This window comes from Pholis gunnellus (genome assembly GCF_910591455.1).
Source record: "Pholis gunnellus genome assembly, chromosome: 17".
Lineage (NCBI taxonomy): Eukaryota > Metazoa > Chordata > Actinopteri > Perciformes > Pholidae > Pholis > Pholis gunnellus.
This window is the reverse complement of record NC_136544.1, coordinates 14285603-14299505: the sequence shown is the minus strand read 5'-3', so window position 1 is coordinate 14299505 and position 13903 is coordinate 14285603. Positions and strand designations below refer to the sequence as shown.

The window sequence follows — 13903 nt, the reverse complement described above, 5'->3', positions numbered from 1 at the left end:
TCTTATTTTCTACCATTTGACTCCGTACAAAGCAGGTTAAATATATATATAAATATTATTGTGACCTCCTCATCACTGATTAGAACTTCACCGTTACAGCATCATAATAAATGTCTTTAATGTCCGAGCTTCACACACTTGATGTGGAAGGTTTACTACCATCGGTTCATATGTTTTCTTTTGGAATTTTAAAATAGATCATGTCCTCTAAAACAATTATAGACTTAGCTGACATTACTCACTGCTAAGAGATTAAGTCCTACACTTAAAATAGTTAAGGACTGTTGCTGTTACTACATTATTGTATGTCCTGATTCACAGCTGATCTTTTTGTGACAGATGAGGGGCGGTAAAGGTTTGGTTTCCTGAATGTCAACGGAATGCCAAAATGTTTTAAAAGTTAAGTGACAGCTAAAGCAACACCTTTACACCTCTCTTTTTACAACCCATACTTATACTAAACACAACATGCATGCATCCATGCACATCCACACATACTAACCGTGATATTTTGAGAATGTGCAGCATGTCGAGCTACAGAGACAAAACCTTATCAATTTTACGTGACGAGAGCTCCGGTTACATTCACGGGATCTTTTGCATTTCATAGTTATGATGCTGAATTCCACAACAGATGCATAATCTTACTGCACTGACTTATTGGCTGACTCAAGCATACACAGACAGAGAAAGACATTCAAGATACAGAAGGTAACGATGACCTTTTCAGCGTCCCATCAAACACTGGTGAAAGGCCACTGTCTGTTCTCGCCTGGCAATGCACAGGGGCCACAACAGAGCTCCTTTCAACAGCTGTGTGTGTGTCAAAGTCTTTGTGTGTGCATGCTTGTGAGGCAAACCAGAGGCGGGTGACTCTCTTAAAGGTGAAGGGTGGTTGCTGTTTTCCATCGGTTTGATGTTATCAGAGAGCAATGCCTTTTATTCCTCAGGTCAATGCTAGGCAACAAAGCCCGGGTGATACAATGCAGCGGCTCGACTCCTTCCTCCTGCTGCCACATCGCCAGTTAGCCAAAAGCTCAGACAATCACATTTACACACAGACAGAGAGGCTAATCAGAAAAGTTGATGTGAAAAAAATGACTTGAAAGAGAAACTGTTTGGGGTGAACAAAGCAGCTCAAAAGAACAAAGAATTTGAACATCCTTTGATTTCGGTCAAAATTTGATACATAGCGTTTCCCACTAAACAGGAATAAGGACCACTATTTACTGATTAGCATTAAAGTAAGACAATTCCTTCACTGTACTTTCCAAAAGGAGAAACTAAACTTAATTCCCTTCTGCACTCTGTGGACCCTCCTAACCACAAGTGTGGAGCTAACCTTTCACTTTGCTGCACACACAAACATCTGAGCGCTTGCTGCGCGATCATGAAATTAATCATCGTCAGAAACAGCAGAACACGTCCAGTGTGTGGACAACGTCAGGAGGGAGGAGACAGAAAAGTGAATTTAAACAGAGTAGCGGCTGAAACATGATGGAGCATCACTCTGTAAACTTACATACAGATGGAATACAAAGCTTGGCACAGAGCAGACACACACAACATTTAGGAGATGAAAGACAGAAGGAATGCAAAACTTCAACAATGGTAATTACACCAACATGCAAGTACACACACACGTGCATGTAAAACAAAAAAACTTGTTAAAAACTGAGTATAATAAATGGAAAACTCCCACCTATATCTGGACTCAAACACTTTTCTCTGCAGTCATCTTGCATTTTGAGCCTGACACTCAACTGCTAAAAACAACAGTAACAGAGACACAAATAAACAGCTGGGTGCCTGAGACAAGTATGGAAAGCATGCAGCGATATTAATCAAGTAAAGTATGGGGAAACAACAGATGATCAAATCTGTTCTTCCGCTGAAGAGAAGGAACATGGAAAAAAAAAAAAGAGAGAACACAACAAAGGAAAATGTACTCCCTGTACTTACAAACACACCCACGTCACATACACACACACACACACACACACACTCACGCACAGATACTCTCCCGGTATGCAAAACACTCACCGTATGTGAACTGTGTGTACGAGTCGTCCCCTGCCAAAGCGCAGCGCTCCAGTGAGAGGCCAAACTCTGCTGAGGCTCTGGAAGCTCCCTGCCTGCCCCTCCCACCCATGCCTGTCATGTGACCGAGCACGCAAAGGCAACCAGAGACGCCCCCTTCCTTCAAATCCCCCCCCCCACACACACACACACACACACACACACACAGAAAGAAACTTCCAACCGGTATGCACGCAAAAATGATCTTATACTATGAAAAACTATCAAGAGTTTAAACATTGAGTAAGGGGGAGTATGAGCTGGACGTTAAAGAGAAAAAGGCTGTAGAAGGAGCCTTTGGGGCAGCCGAATGTCTTCTCTCCTAAACTCCCGGGATATACAACCCTAATTATCTGACCTGACCCTCTCATCTGCTCCTCAGGCGTTGCATTCATCACATTCATTCCTCTCACACAGACCTGAGACACATCACATCAAACGACCGAGATTCCCTTTGTCATCTGTTGGTGCACTGATGCACTCCGCTTTAAGCTTTCAAGGTACAAACAAGCCCTTTGGTGCTCAACACCTTTGGGTTATCAATGCCATCTACGACTCAGGGCTGCCGTTTCCACAGGCATCGCATTCGGGTATTCTGGTGTGTTGCAGAATGAGAGGAGGATATGAAGACATTTGTTCTTTTCTCAAAAGTGAGAAAAATGTTGAAATGATGTTGTTGCATAATTTCACAGCAAACAGCAAATTACCACTATGAATCTATTATCAAGTAGAAAGCCATCACAGCAACTTTTAAAAACAGAGCAGCAATTAAAGTCAGTTTTCCAACATTAATATATAATGTTTAGAGGGGAACCCAAAGAGATGACGGTTAAATGAATGTACAACTAAAAAGTGCCTTAAAATTTGCAGATTTTCTGTTGAATAGACAAAAAGGCAGCCTTAACGTATTTTTTTAAAACCTGGGAACGAACCAATTACTTTGGCTGATTACTATTCTTATACAGTATGTATTTGTGTGATTAAAGAGGAGAGGAAACAGCTGTCTCCAGCCTCACAGGAAGTGTAATTACACACCAGTGCAGAGAGCAACCTTACAGCCACATGAGCAGACACACATGCGCACACACACATACACACAAAGGGCAACACCTGCATTCCTCCAGATAAAGAGTCAGGTTTCTTAAAAAGCAGGCACAACAGGCTGGAAAGATGGATTTGTTTCATTTCATTACACACTTTTGCTGCCAAGATAAACCTTTCTCCCAGCACATGTCTGCACCTCAGTGTTAAACGCCTGTTACACCCAGATCAGAATATATAGCATGTCCAGCTCACCAATCGGAAGCATCGTTATGGGCCTTCAAAATTCTGCACACCGTTATACTTAGTTTTACAATGTGGGAAACGGTACATTTTCCCCAAACTACGGCCCCCTGTCTTAAAACCGTTCAGTGTTTGCTTTCTCTCTTTTCATCTTACTCTGTCTAAAACACTTTATCGCCCCAATAAAAGCGCAGTGTTTAAACGGGAGATACTAAAATGTAGATAAAACTGACAGGAGTTACTTGTGCGATTAGAAGCTACTAGTAAGTGAGTTTGCTGGTCTCTGCTAGTTGGGTTTTTTATCACCTCAGACACATTTCCTTGTACTTAACAGCAAATACTTCTGGAGTTCTTGAAGGCATTGGTTCTTTGTCACTTGGTTCTTTACAACGCTGTCCTGTGGATGATGCAGACACATACAAGCACCATGCTACTCCTATACTATAGTCCTTTACACAGATAGAGTAGTAAGCCACAGTGTGGAGGACAGAGAGAGACAAAAAAATACATTTTACATTTCATAAACGGAGGCAGAAAAACATGTTCTTTCCGTTTGCCATTTAATGCAAAACATTTAACACACAAATTCAATTAATTTAATGACGCAGCAGAATCTGCTGACATGGCATAGTTGCTCTGTTTGAAAAACTTTGAGCTCTTAAAACAAACTTTTCCTCTTGCCTCTTTCCCACACCACTGCCTCTCTGCAGCCAAACTCTTTTACCATCTTTCGCGCTCACTAATAACTCCGGCTCGTCTTTCTCTCTTTTACCCCAAACCCTCGAGTCAAAGTTTTTCTGAGCTCCCCAGAGTTCAGAGTGTAAATCTGTGTGACGCCCAACATACTCCAATTCACTGCAGGTTTTACTAGAGCTCAGTCTGCGCCAACCATAAAGCTATGCAAGCTGACACACGACTTCACAGATGTTATTAATAGGTCAAAACAATATAACAAGATAAAAAAAACTCACTCCCCGTCGAAGAGTCTTCTTAAAGTGGCTGACTCCTGAGTGAACCCTGCATGCATGCATAGTCATAGTGACATAATGCGTTTGAGCCGACATAGCTTGGCATGCCGCTTCATTTAAGAGTAGCTGCCATGTTTGGGGACACGGCCATCTCAGATCAAATTATCTATATTTTGAGGAGACTGACGATGGGAGTGACAGAAGGTCAATGGCAGGGAGCGCTGAGCCAAGATCGTGTCATGTATTGGGAGGTGGAGGGAGGCGGAGTAGAGGGCTGCCTGGCTGACCCCCTGACACTGTTCCCTGCAGCTGTCCCAAGGACTTGCATTTAATGTAATGCAGCCGGTGATTCATGCTACTTGGATCCATCAAGTTGTTATGCATCAGTGGCTGATTTTTCCTTTACAGAAAGAGTGAAGAGTAGAATATGTGGGAACTTTTGAGAGCGTAATACAATCGTATCAACAGGAACACAGGGAGATATCTTGTGCAATGTATGTTAGCTGTCATGACAATTATTTTAATCAATTTCTCTACAACAAACTATAACGTTTAACATGTTATCAGCATCTCTGGCAGCGCCGTACATGTTGAGAGCATCGTTAGTACTGCATTGCTTGTACGATGCTCTTGTGCTGCCCATGTGAATGATGTGGGTGGTGACCACAGAGGAACTAATGGTTTCCTTTGTGTGTATTTGACTTTCTTTCAGTCTTTCCCACAGGGAATACCAAAGCCTCCATACAGGATATCAAGAGAAACTTCAGTGTGTCTCTGTGAATACACGTCTGTGTGTCACTGTGTTTATGGAGGCGTCACATGAATCCACTTTTCTGAGAAAACAAGGATTAATAGAAGACCAAAAACAAACGGCTTGAGCAGCCTCACAACGGACGGTGCTGCATGTATACAAACACAGAGCAAGACATCTGATCCGCTGTTTGGTACGTTTCAAAATGTAAACTATAACGGCTTTTAAATGCAGCACTGCCACAAAGCTTTCACAAGCTCAGGGCTTGATACCTTCTAGGTGTGAGAAACCAACTACCTGTGTGACAGCATCTCCTGCTGGCTGCTGGTAGAGATGCAGCAGTGCAGGCAGTGAACTACAGACCATCTCAGGAAAGAAATGTATACTGTATAGTATATCGTTAATGTAGTATTGGTCCAACATTGTTTTACTGCATATATTTTGCCAATAAAAATGGCATTTCAATGTAACTGCTCCACAATATAGATGAAGACTCTTCAAAAACAGAAAATATCATCCTTTATGGATGGGAAGATATTTGATTAAAAAAATATGTAATTAAATCAATAAAACTAATTTTTGAAGCAGATATTACCGTGAAATGCTATAAGCAACAAACATCTGACGATAGTATACATACAAATATAACAAAAATGAAACAAGTATTCCTCGTTTCATTACTTCCTTGTTTAGCCAGTTTAATTTACAGCAAGACTTTGTAACCTCGTAACGCCTACACAGAGATCAGATACCCGACGGCAGCAGATCAACACAGGTGAGCTCTCTTATTTTCTGATCATTAGTTTTGTTTTTAGTATTTATTGTGGGACTAATCGACATGATTGGAAAAGCAGTTAACTCAAATCTTCTTTGTAAATGGCTCACATGAACTTCAGATAAAATACATGTTTGCACAAAACGAAGACTATGGATTCCTTCTGATACTTAAACTCTTTCTGCTTAGCAGGAAAAATGGCAACAAGAAAAACCTGTTTCAACGTTCATATGGCCGCTAGACTATCGTTTTAAATGTGAACTTACCCTTTAGGTGTTGAGCTATTCATCAAAATAAAAGATATTATAAAATAGATTTTATTTGAGTCAGGAAAATAATCATGAGATGCATTGCCAGTTGCAAGTATGCTTTGATAATGTACAATAGACGATTAATGTAAGCAATACATTTTTAAATATCTCTACAGGACGATGAAGAAGACAGGAAGAGTCATGATCTGCTGTGTAGCTCTGCTCCTTGTGCTGACCTCTGTGTCAGCTGTACAGAGAGATCTTGATTCAATAAACGATTTGAAGAAAATCAACTTTGGTCAATCTGTGCCCAAACACAGTCTTGTGCTGCTCTACTGGTTTGCCAACGCAGTGGACATTAATATGTACGGCGACATAAGTCTGACTTTTGACCCGGAAAGTAGAGCTTATGGCTCACATCATTATGGCAACTTTGAGGGAATGTTGGACCAACTGCCTTGGGGAAATGCATACCGGTACTACACTGTTGGCAGTCTCAATCAGGAATCGTCCATGCCACTTCCTCATTATGTTGTCCATCCCCCAGCAACAGAGTATGTGGTAAGGAACAGGGACAGGATCATAATTCGCATCAGGGGGCCGAACACAGGACGGCAAGTTCTGCAGAGGATAGACCAAGTTTATATCACACAGCATATTGAACATCAGAGGGAATATGATCCAGATCATACCTACAGGATCACTACTAACCTCTTGAGACAGATCAGACAGTTTTCTGTTGGAGAAGACTACAACCAACTGTTGCAACTCAGAAACAACTTTGGAAGCAACGTTAATGTTTCCCCCATCATAAACACATGGGGTAACCTTGCTGGCCTTGGACTGCTGCTGTTTATTGTGATCCAGGAACGGTACTCCACTAACCAACAAAATAGAGTCGCAACCAACTTCTCATTGCAAAGCAACTACGGAACAGGAAACATCGCCACACCACAAACGTACCACAGACCAGCAACCAACTTCACACCACAAACGTACTACAGACAAGCAAACATGCAAAATAATGGATGGGATGATGGTTTGCTGACGTGCATTGTTTTTGCTTTTGTTTTGATTTGTGTTTTGATTTGTGTTTTCATATATATGGTCTCATACAATAGGGGATTTAGATAAGAAATGCGGTAGAACAATATTGTCTCAACCAAGGTGTGACGGTGTAGCTTTTTGAGGACGATTAGGACCATGAAGCCAGCAAGAGTCATCAACTGATGAAAAAAAATAAAATAAAAAAAAATCAGTAGTTATGACACCTCAATACTACTAAACAATGGCCAGGGGTATTTCTTTGTTTTGCCTCCACATCTTTGATTTTATGGTTTACTATATATATATATATATCTTTTTGTAAATGGGGTTCAGTTAGGATGGCGATGTATGCTTTGTATATAATCTGGTGATGAAATGCCAAATTGCTTCAATCACCCATCTCAAACTGCTGTGATGGTCTGAGAATCTTGAGGACATTAGGACCTTCATAGCTCTGTCTACTAAATTCGTCAAGTTAATAAAAGCTAAAAATATAGAAAATAATTTGAACTGATCAACATGTCTTTTATTGTATAATATAATGCACTGTTCTGGCATGGTCATTAAGCTTCAGGATCCATTCAGGAAACACAGTCGTGCTCCAGCATGTATAATCCAACAGTAACGACTCACTGATGATTCCTCGATTGTTCTAACTAATACACATACAGATAATGTAAATTGCTCTGATGGATAAATGAAACAGATCGGTGAAAGGCTCTATGGTGTGTTAACGACAGCTGTGATTGATAATGTTTTAGCTTAAAAAAAAAAAGGGGGTTTATTTCATCTATGGTTTTGTGTTTATTAAACTATAATTAACAATCACAACGATGTGAGTGTTTTTATTTCAATACAATAAAAGGAAGAAGGAAGTACTCAAACTGTCACTAGACGTCTTGTTACCACCAGCAAAGCTTGTTTAGTCAGTTTCATTTACAGCACAATGGAAACCTAGAAGCGGTCACGCCTACTCTCACAAAAACACAGATCAGATACCTGACAAACACACTTAGGTGAACACTCTTATATCTGATTAATAGTTTTTTTAAATTAGTATTCAATTCTTGAATCCAAAATAGCTGTATGATGCAACTTCCTGTAACCACAAGCAACACTTGATTTCAGTTTCATTTACAGGGAACAGTAACCTAAAAAGGAGTTGAACAGGCTCTCACACAAACACAGGGATCAGACAACTAACAGCAGCAGACAAACAGGTGAGCCCTCTTTATTCTATGACCACGTTTTGTTTTTAGTATATAACCTGGCACTATGCAACATGACTGCTGACGCATTTAACTCAACTCAATTCTAAGTGTTCTCGAAAGGGAATTTGGTATATAGACAGTAACTTTGGAAAATACTTGATTTGATTAACTCACGCTGCTGAAGTCTCAAATTAATTTCAGATAAACTTACAAATATATTTTGCACAGAATGAGGAATGTGTATTCCTTCCTCCTACTTCCTCCTACATGCCAGTATAAACAGGAGGAATGATAACAAGAAAAACCTGTTTCAATGTTCATATGGCCGCCTGACTATTGTCACACACTTTGTGTCCTCCTATCCGTTGGTTAGGCCTTAGTGTGAGATATTCAGCAAAGAAAATTAAGTATAGATTAATCAAATCATGAAAATAGCCATTAGATGAATCTCTGGCTACAAATACATTGAGGTTAAGAATGTACAGTATGTTTGAATAATGGGAGGAATAACGTTTTAAATATCTCTACAGGATGATGAAGAAGACAGGAAGAGTCATGATGTGCTGTGTAGCTCTGCTCCTCGTGCTGACCTCTGTGTCAGCTGTACAGAGAGACCTTGATTCAATCAACGATTTTAAGAAAATCAACTTTGGTCAATCTGTGCCCAAACACAGTCTTTTGCTGCTCCACTGGTTTGCCAACGCAGTGGACATCGACGACAATAACGTCATATGGTTGACCTTTGACCCTAACAGAGAAGATTATGGCTCACATTATTATCACAACTCTGAGATGCTGTTGGACCCACTGCCTCCGGGAAATGTATACCAGTACTACACTATTGGCAATCTCTATCAAGGAACAGCCATGCAACTTCCTCATTATGTTGTCCGTCCCCGAACAGAGTACGAGGGAGGGAACAGGGACAGGATCATAATTCGTGTCAGGGAGCAGAACACAGGACGTAGAGCTTTACAGAGGATAGACCAAGTTTATATCACACAGCATTATGACATTTATGAAGGTCTGGGGACACCGTATGATCCAGATCATACCCATGGGATCACTACTAACCTCTTGAGACAGATCAGACAGTTTTCTGTAGGAGAAAACCAACTGTTGCAACTCAGAAACAACTTCAGAAGCAACGCTGATGATTCCCAGTTAAGGCACATCAGAAACACATGGGGTGCTAACCTGGCTGGCCTTGGACTGCTGTTATATATTGTGATCCAGGAGAAGTACTCCTCTAACCAACGCAACGACAACCATGAAAAAAGACAAAAACACAGGGACGATGATGCTTCCAAGAGTAACGTTTCTAGAAATGTACCCAACCAAGATTATGTTGTGAACATCGATGAGGACCTCAAAGCCAACAGGACGACTGGGAACAGAGAATCAGGCATTTGCTCAGTAGCTCAGACCATGATGAAGTTCTTTTGTATTGTCATATGTCTCCTAATCATATTGTGTTTGATATTTGTTACGTATAGGAGAAGATAAAACTTTTCAGTGCAACAGTTGCAAATATTAAAGTTTAAGGATAACGATAAGGTGCTCTGGCCTTGGTGTGTGTGTGTGATGCCTTTCAGGTACATTGCGTATGTGGAGACCCTCCCAGTTGATTGGTCCAGGAGGAGAACTTTGTAAACCTTAAAACATCAGCTTTTATGGAACTTCCATTTCCTTTAACAAGCTGGTTCGTAACAATAGGTAATCTAAGAGTACACGGTTAGAACAACAGATTTATTATTAAGACCAACATATTCCATTTAATGTCCCTTTATGTCCCGCGAGTTAGTTGTGAGCAGTTGAGTTGTACTGATACAAAATCTAATGTATTCCACAGTGGACATTAATCCAGTGAGAAAAGCCAGAAAAATGTTATGATGAAGAATTATCAAATGTCTTGAAAAAAGGGGTGAAAAAAAAAGATTTCACTCCTTATTGATGGGAATACTGGATAAATCGGTATAAACTTTTCTTTTTTTTTTTTTTTAAATGGTGTTTTGTTGATCAAGTGCTCTAAAACCACCACATCATTGGTTCGAATCCAGACGGGGATGTTTTGTTGCAGGTCATCCTTGATTCTTAACCCACTAACTATACTGTGTACTGTCCAATGAAGGCAACATGCTTAATTTAACACATTTCTGAGGCAGATGACATGAAACAGTACAAGCAAATAATAAAAGTATATACACCTGACAATATTTCACTCCACTTACAGGCAATGATCCCTCATGTTCGGTGATCAAAGGTTGTAACACAGACACAAGTTAGGACACTTTATTGAAAATATTCAAGGTAACTATAAGATGAGGATATTGAACAGTGATATTCAATGTAATTTAAAACACTACAATGAAAGTTTGAATAAAGAAAATAGCAAAACATACATAATCAGCATATTAAATGTGCATGTACTGCAACTTGATAATGATCCGTGATAACAGAATACGAGCCAATAATAACCCAGGCAGCCTCTCACCATGCAGTCCAAAGGACACACTGTCAAGCCGAGACCTGCAAAAGCTACTTCCTGTTATAACCCTGCTCATAAAATCACCAGCTGACTCAGACTTTACACAATCGTTCCTCTAAAAACAGCCAGTTTCATTTACAGCGAAGCGGTAACCTAGGAGGAGTTACTCCTCCTATTACACAAACAGAGATCAGATACCCGACGGCAGCAGACTTACTCAGGTGAGTTCTCTTATTTTCTGAACGCTAGTTTTGTTTATTTAGTATTTGCAGTGGAATTATTCCACAAAGTGTTTTGTGAGTGTTTCCTCCTCTTTGTGTTACCATCGCTCCACCGCAACTCAACAAGGAAACGCTTTCTATTGCAACATGAAGCCTCAGTAACATCAGATAAACTTACAAATACATGTTTGCACAGAATGAGGACAATGTATTCCTTCTTAATACTAACCTGATTCTTACTCGTCAGTACGAGCAGGAACAACAACAAACAAAATCTGTTTCAATGTTCATATCCATCTGATCAAATCATGAAAATAATAATTTGATGCATCTCTAGTTAAAAATATATAGTATAGATTGAGAATGTAATGTATGGATGATTATTGTAAGCAATACATGTTTTTATATCTCTACAGGATGATGAAGACGACAGGAAGAGTCATGATCTGCTGTGTAGCTCTGCTCCTTGTGCTGACCTCTGTGTCGGCCGTACAGACAAAGATTGATTCAATCAAAGATTTGAAGAAAATCAACTTTGAACAATCTGTGCCCAAACACAGTCTTGTGCTGCTTCACTGGTTTGCCAACGCAGTGGGCTTCGACAATAACGATATCATATCGTTGACCTTTGACCCAAACGGAGGAGATTATGGCTCACATCATTATGGTAACTTTGAGGGGTTGTTGGACACACTGCCTCCGGGAAATGTATACCGGTACTACACTATTGGCAATCTCAATCAAAGAACATCCATTCCACTTCCTGATTATGTTGTCCGTCCCCCAACAACAGAGTATGTGGGAAATAACAGGGACAGGATCATAATTCGTGTCAGGGAGCCGAATACAGGATGGCAAGACTTTCACAGTATAGACCAAGTTTATATCACACAGCATTATGACACTTCTGAAAACCTGGGGACACCGTATGATCCAGATCACACCTACAGGATCACTACTAACCTCTTGAGACAGATCAGACAGTTTTCTGTTGGACAAAACCAACAGCAACTGTGGCAACTCAGAAACAACTTCGGAAGCAACGCTGATGCTTTCCAAATCAGAAACACATGGGGGGACCTTGCTTGCCTTGGACTGCTGTTGTTTATTGTGATCCAGGAAAAGTCCTCCTTCCACCGGCCCAACAACACACCAAAAGACAGCCCAAAAAACAGAAGCAGTCATAGGGATGATACTCCGGCAAGAAAGACCAAGGTTCCTCGAGGTATTCGAAACAAAGATGTTGTAGTGAATTTCAATGACTATGTGGACCAAAATGCCAGCAGGACGATTAGGAACAGAGAATCAGGCGTTGACAACAACTCACCTCCCCAGAACAACATCCGGCGGCGGATCTGTTGTTGCGTTTGTTGTATTGCCACCATATGCTTAATTTCATTGTTTACTATATTATTGTTATGGTATAAAAAGCAGATAAAATGAGATACAACTGTATATATATATCGCAAGGGAAATTGCTGTGCAGCAGTTGCAATACAAAGTGGAAAGAGTGTAAATATAAAGAGTGTAAATATTAAAGTCTAAGATGAAGTAAAAAAAGGAGTGAATCCAAAATATAAACAATGCCAAAATCAGGTTAATAAATTATAAGCAGGGTAGCAGTGGAAATCAGTTTAGGTGGGGTTGCATATAGATATGTATGCATGTAGCTTTAAAGTATATGACCAATAAGCCCATGATAATGCAGTTAATATCCCACCGTGTCCTGTGAGTCAGTTGTGAGAATAATAATAATAATAAAATTATTATTATTTATGTGACTGCAAAGATTACCGTTTATGTGCATTGTATAAATATCTGTTATTTCAAAAGTATTTGATCCGAGTGAAATGTCTTTTATTGTACGTTATAATGCACTGCTCTGGCACGGTCATTAAGCTCCGAGCTCAAGTCAGTCAACAAAGTCAAGCTCCAGCACGTCTAATCTAACTTACTCATGATTCATTCTGTCTGACAGTGATGAAGCAAATGTATTGCACTGATAAATAAAACATAAATAAAAGGCTTTATGGTCTGTTAAGCTTGTGTATACTTTCTGTAGTGTTGATAGTGTTCATTAAACTGTAATTAACAATCAGACTGATAGTGTTTTTATTTTAAGTTCAAGGACAATGGATGAACGCAAGTTAGATGTGCAGAATCATGAGGACAACTTTAACTATTCCTCGTTCTGCAGACAATCACACCAGAGACAGAGAACTCTCCGCAGACTATTGATATCTGCTGGCATCACTTTTGAAGAACAAAATAGTGGTACAACTACTGCCTATGTTGCCAATTGTTGAACTGGAATATTGTGATGTAGTAATAATCTTAAATGTCTAAAAACGTTTTAATTATTGTGCACCAAAATTTGTATTAAAACTCTTAGAAGAAAACAGCCTTTGTGGACAGGAAAATATTGGATAAATCAGATAATAAAAACACTGAATAAACACAGTCTGCTTCTTGCATTTCTACAGCCACATTGACTGGTAATAGCAAACAAACTGAAAGGGAGTACTACTTTTTCTTTTCTTGAATACAGAAGATTCCTAATCAGCTGTAATATGAAACTTCCTGTAACCAGAAGAAACACTTGATTCCCCGGTTTCATTCATAGGAAACCTGTAATCTAACAGGAGTTCAACAGGCGCTCACACAAACGGATCAGAAAACTAACGGCAGCAGACAGACGCAGGTGAATCCTCTTTATTCTATGACCGCTAGTTTTGTTTTAAGTATTTACCGTGGCACTACCCGGTACACTTAACATTTATGCTTAAAATAACGTCATATGGCTGACCTTTGACCCTAACAGAGGAGAT

At 39.9% G+C, this 13903-nt stretch overlaps 4 protein-coding genes across 7 annotated transcripts in view; 3 read left to right on the top strand and 1 right to left on the bottom strand.

Annotated features, from left to right (window-relative positions):
- Nucleotides 1-13903, bottom strand: part of LOC306709394 (septin-9-like) — a 75559-nt gene that overhangs the window by 16284 nt on the left and 45372 nt on the right. The window contains exon 1 of one of the 4 annotated variants that reach the window (XM_079177502.1): nucleotides 2044-2095. The exons of 2 other annotated variants lie outside the window; for them this stretch is intronic. The gene's annotated coding sequence lies outside the window, so the exon portion shown is untranslated. Of the gene's footprint in view, nucleotides 1-1702; nucleotides 1710-2043; nucleotides 2096-13903 lie in introns of those variants that run through there. One more of the 4 variants, XM_079177504.1, reaches the window with a different exon arrangement.
- On the top strand, nucleotides 5827-7980 carry LOC306709399 (uncharacterized protein). The gene is made up of 2 exons (XM_079177509.1): nucleotides 5827-5857; nucleotides 6285-7980. The coding sequence occupies exon 2, from the start codon at nucleotides 6289-6291 to the stop codon at nucleotides 7240-7242; it is 954 nt and encodes a 317-aa protein (XP_079033635.1). The 5' UTR covers nucleotides 5827-5857; nucleotides 6285-6288; the 3' UTR covers nucleotides 7243-7980.
- Nucleotides 8187-9905, top strand: LOC306709398 (uncharacterized protein). The gene is made up of 2 exons (XM_079177508.1): nucleotides 8187-8375; nucleotides 8897-9905. Exon 2 carries the CDS (start codon nucleotides 8898-8900, stop codon nucleotides 9870-9872), a length of 975 nt encoding a protein of 324 aa, XP_079033634.1. The 5' UTR covers nucleotides 8187-8375; nucleotide 8897; the 3' UTR covers nucleotides 9873-9905.
- LOC306709395 (uncharacterized protein) lies at nucleotides 10983-13509 on the top strand. The gene is made up of 2 exons (XM_079177505.1): nucleotides 10983-11075; nucleotides 11492-13509. Exon 2 carries the CDS (start codon nucleotides 11493-11495, stop codon nucleotides 12516-12518), a length of 1026 nt encoding a protein of 341 aa, XP_079033631.1. The 5' UTR covers nucleotides 10983-11075; nucleotide 11492; the 3' UTR covers nucleotides 12519-13509.

Bases quoted from the DNA above. Each gene is read 5' to 3' on its own strand.
- LOC306709395 (XM_079177505.1), top strand. From the start codon at position 11,493: ATGATGAAGACGACAGGAAGAGTCATGATCTGCTGTGTAGCTCTGCTC.
- LOC306709398 (XM_079177508.1), top strand. From the start codon at position 8,898: ATGATGAAGAAGACAGGAAGAGTCATGATGTGCTGTGTAGCTCTGCTC.
- LOC306709399 (XM_079177509.1), top strand. From the start codon at position 6,289: ATGAAGAAGACAGGAAGAGTCATGATCTGCTGTGTAGCTCTGCTCCTT.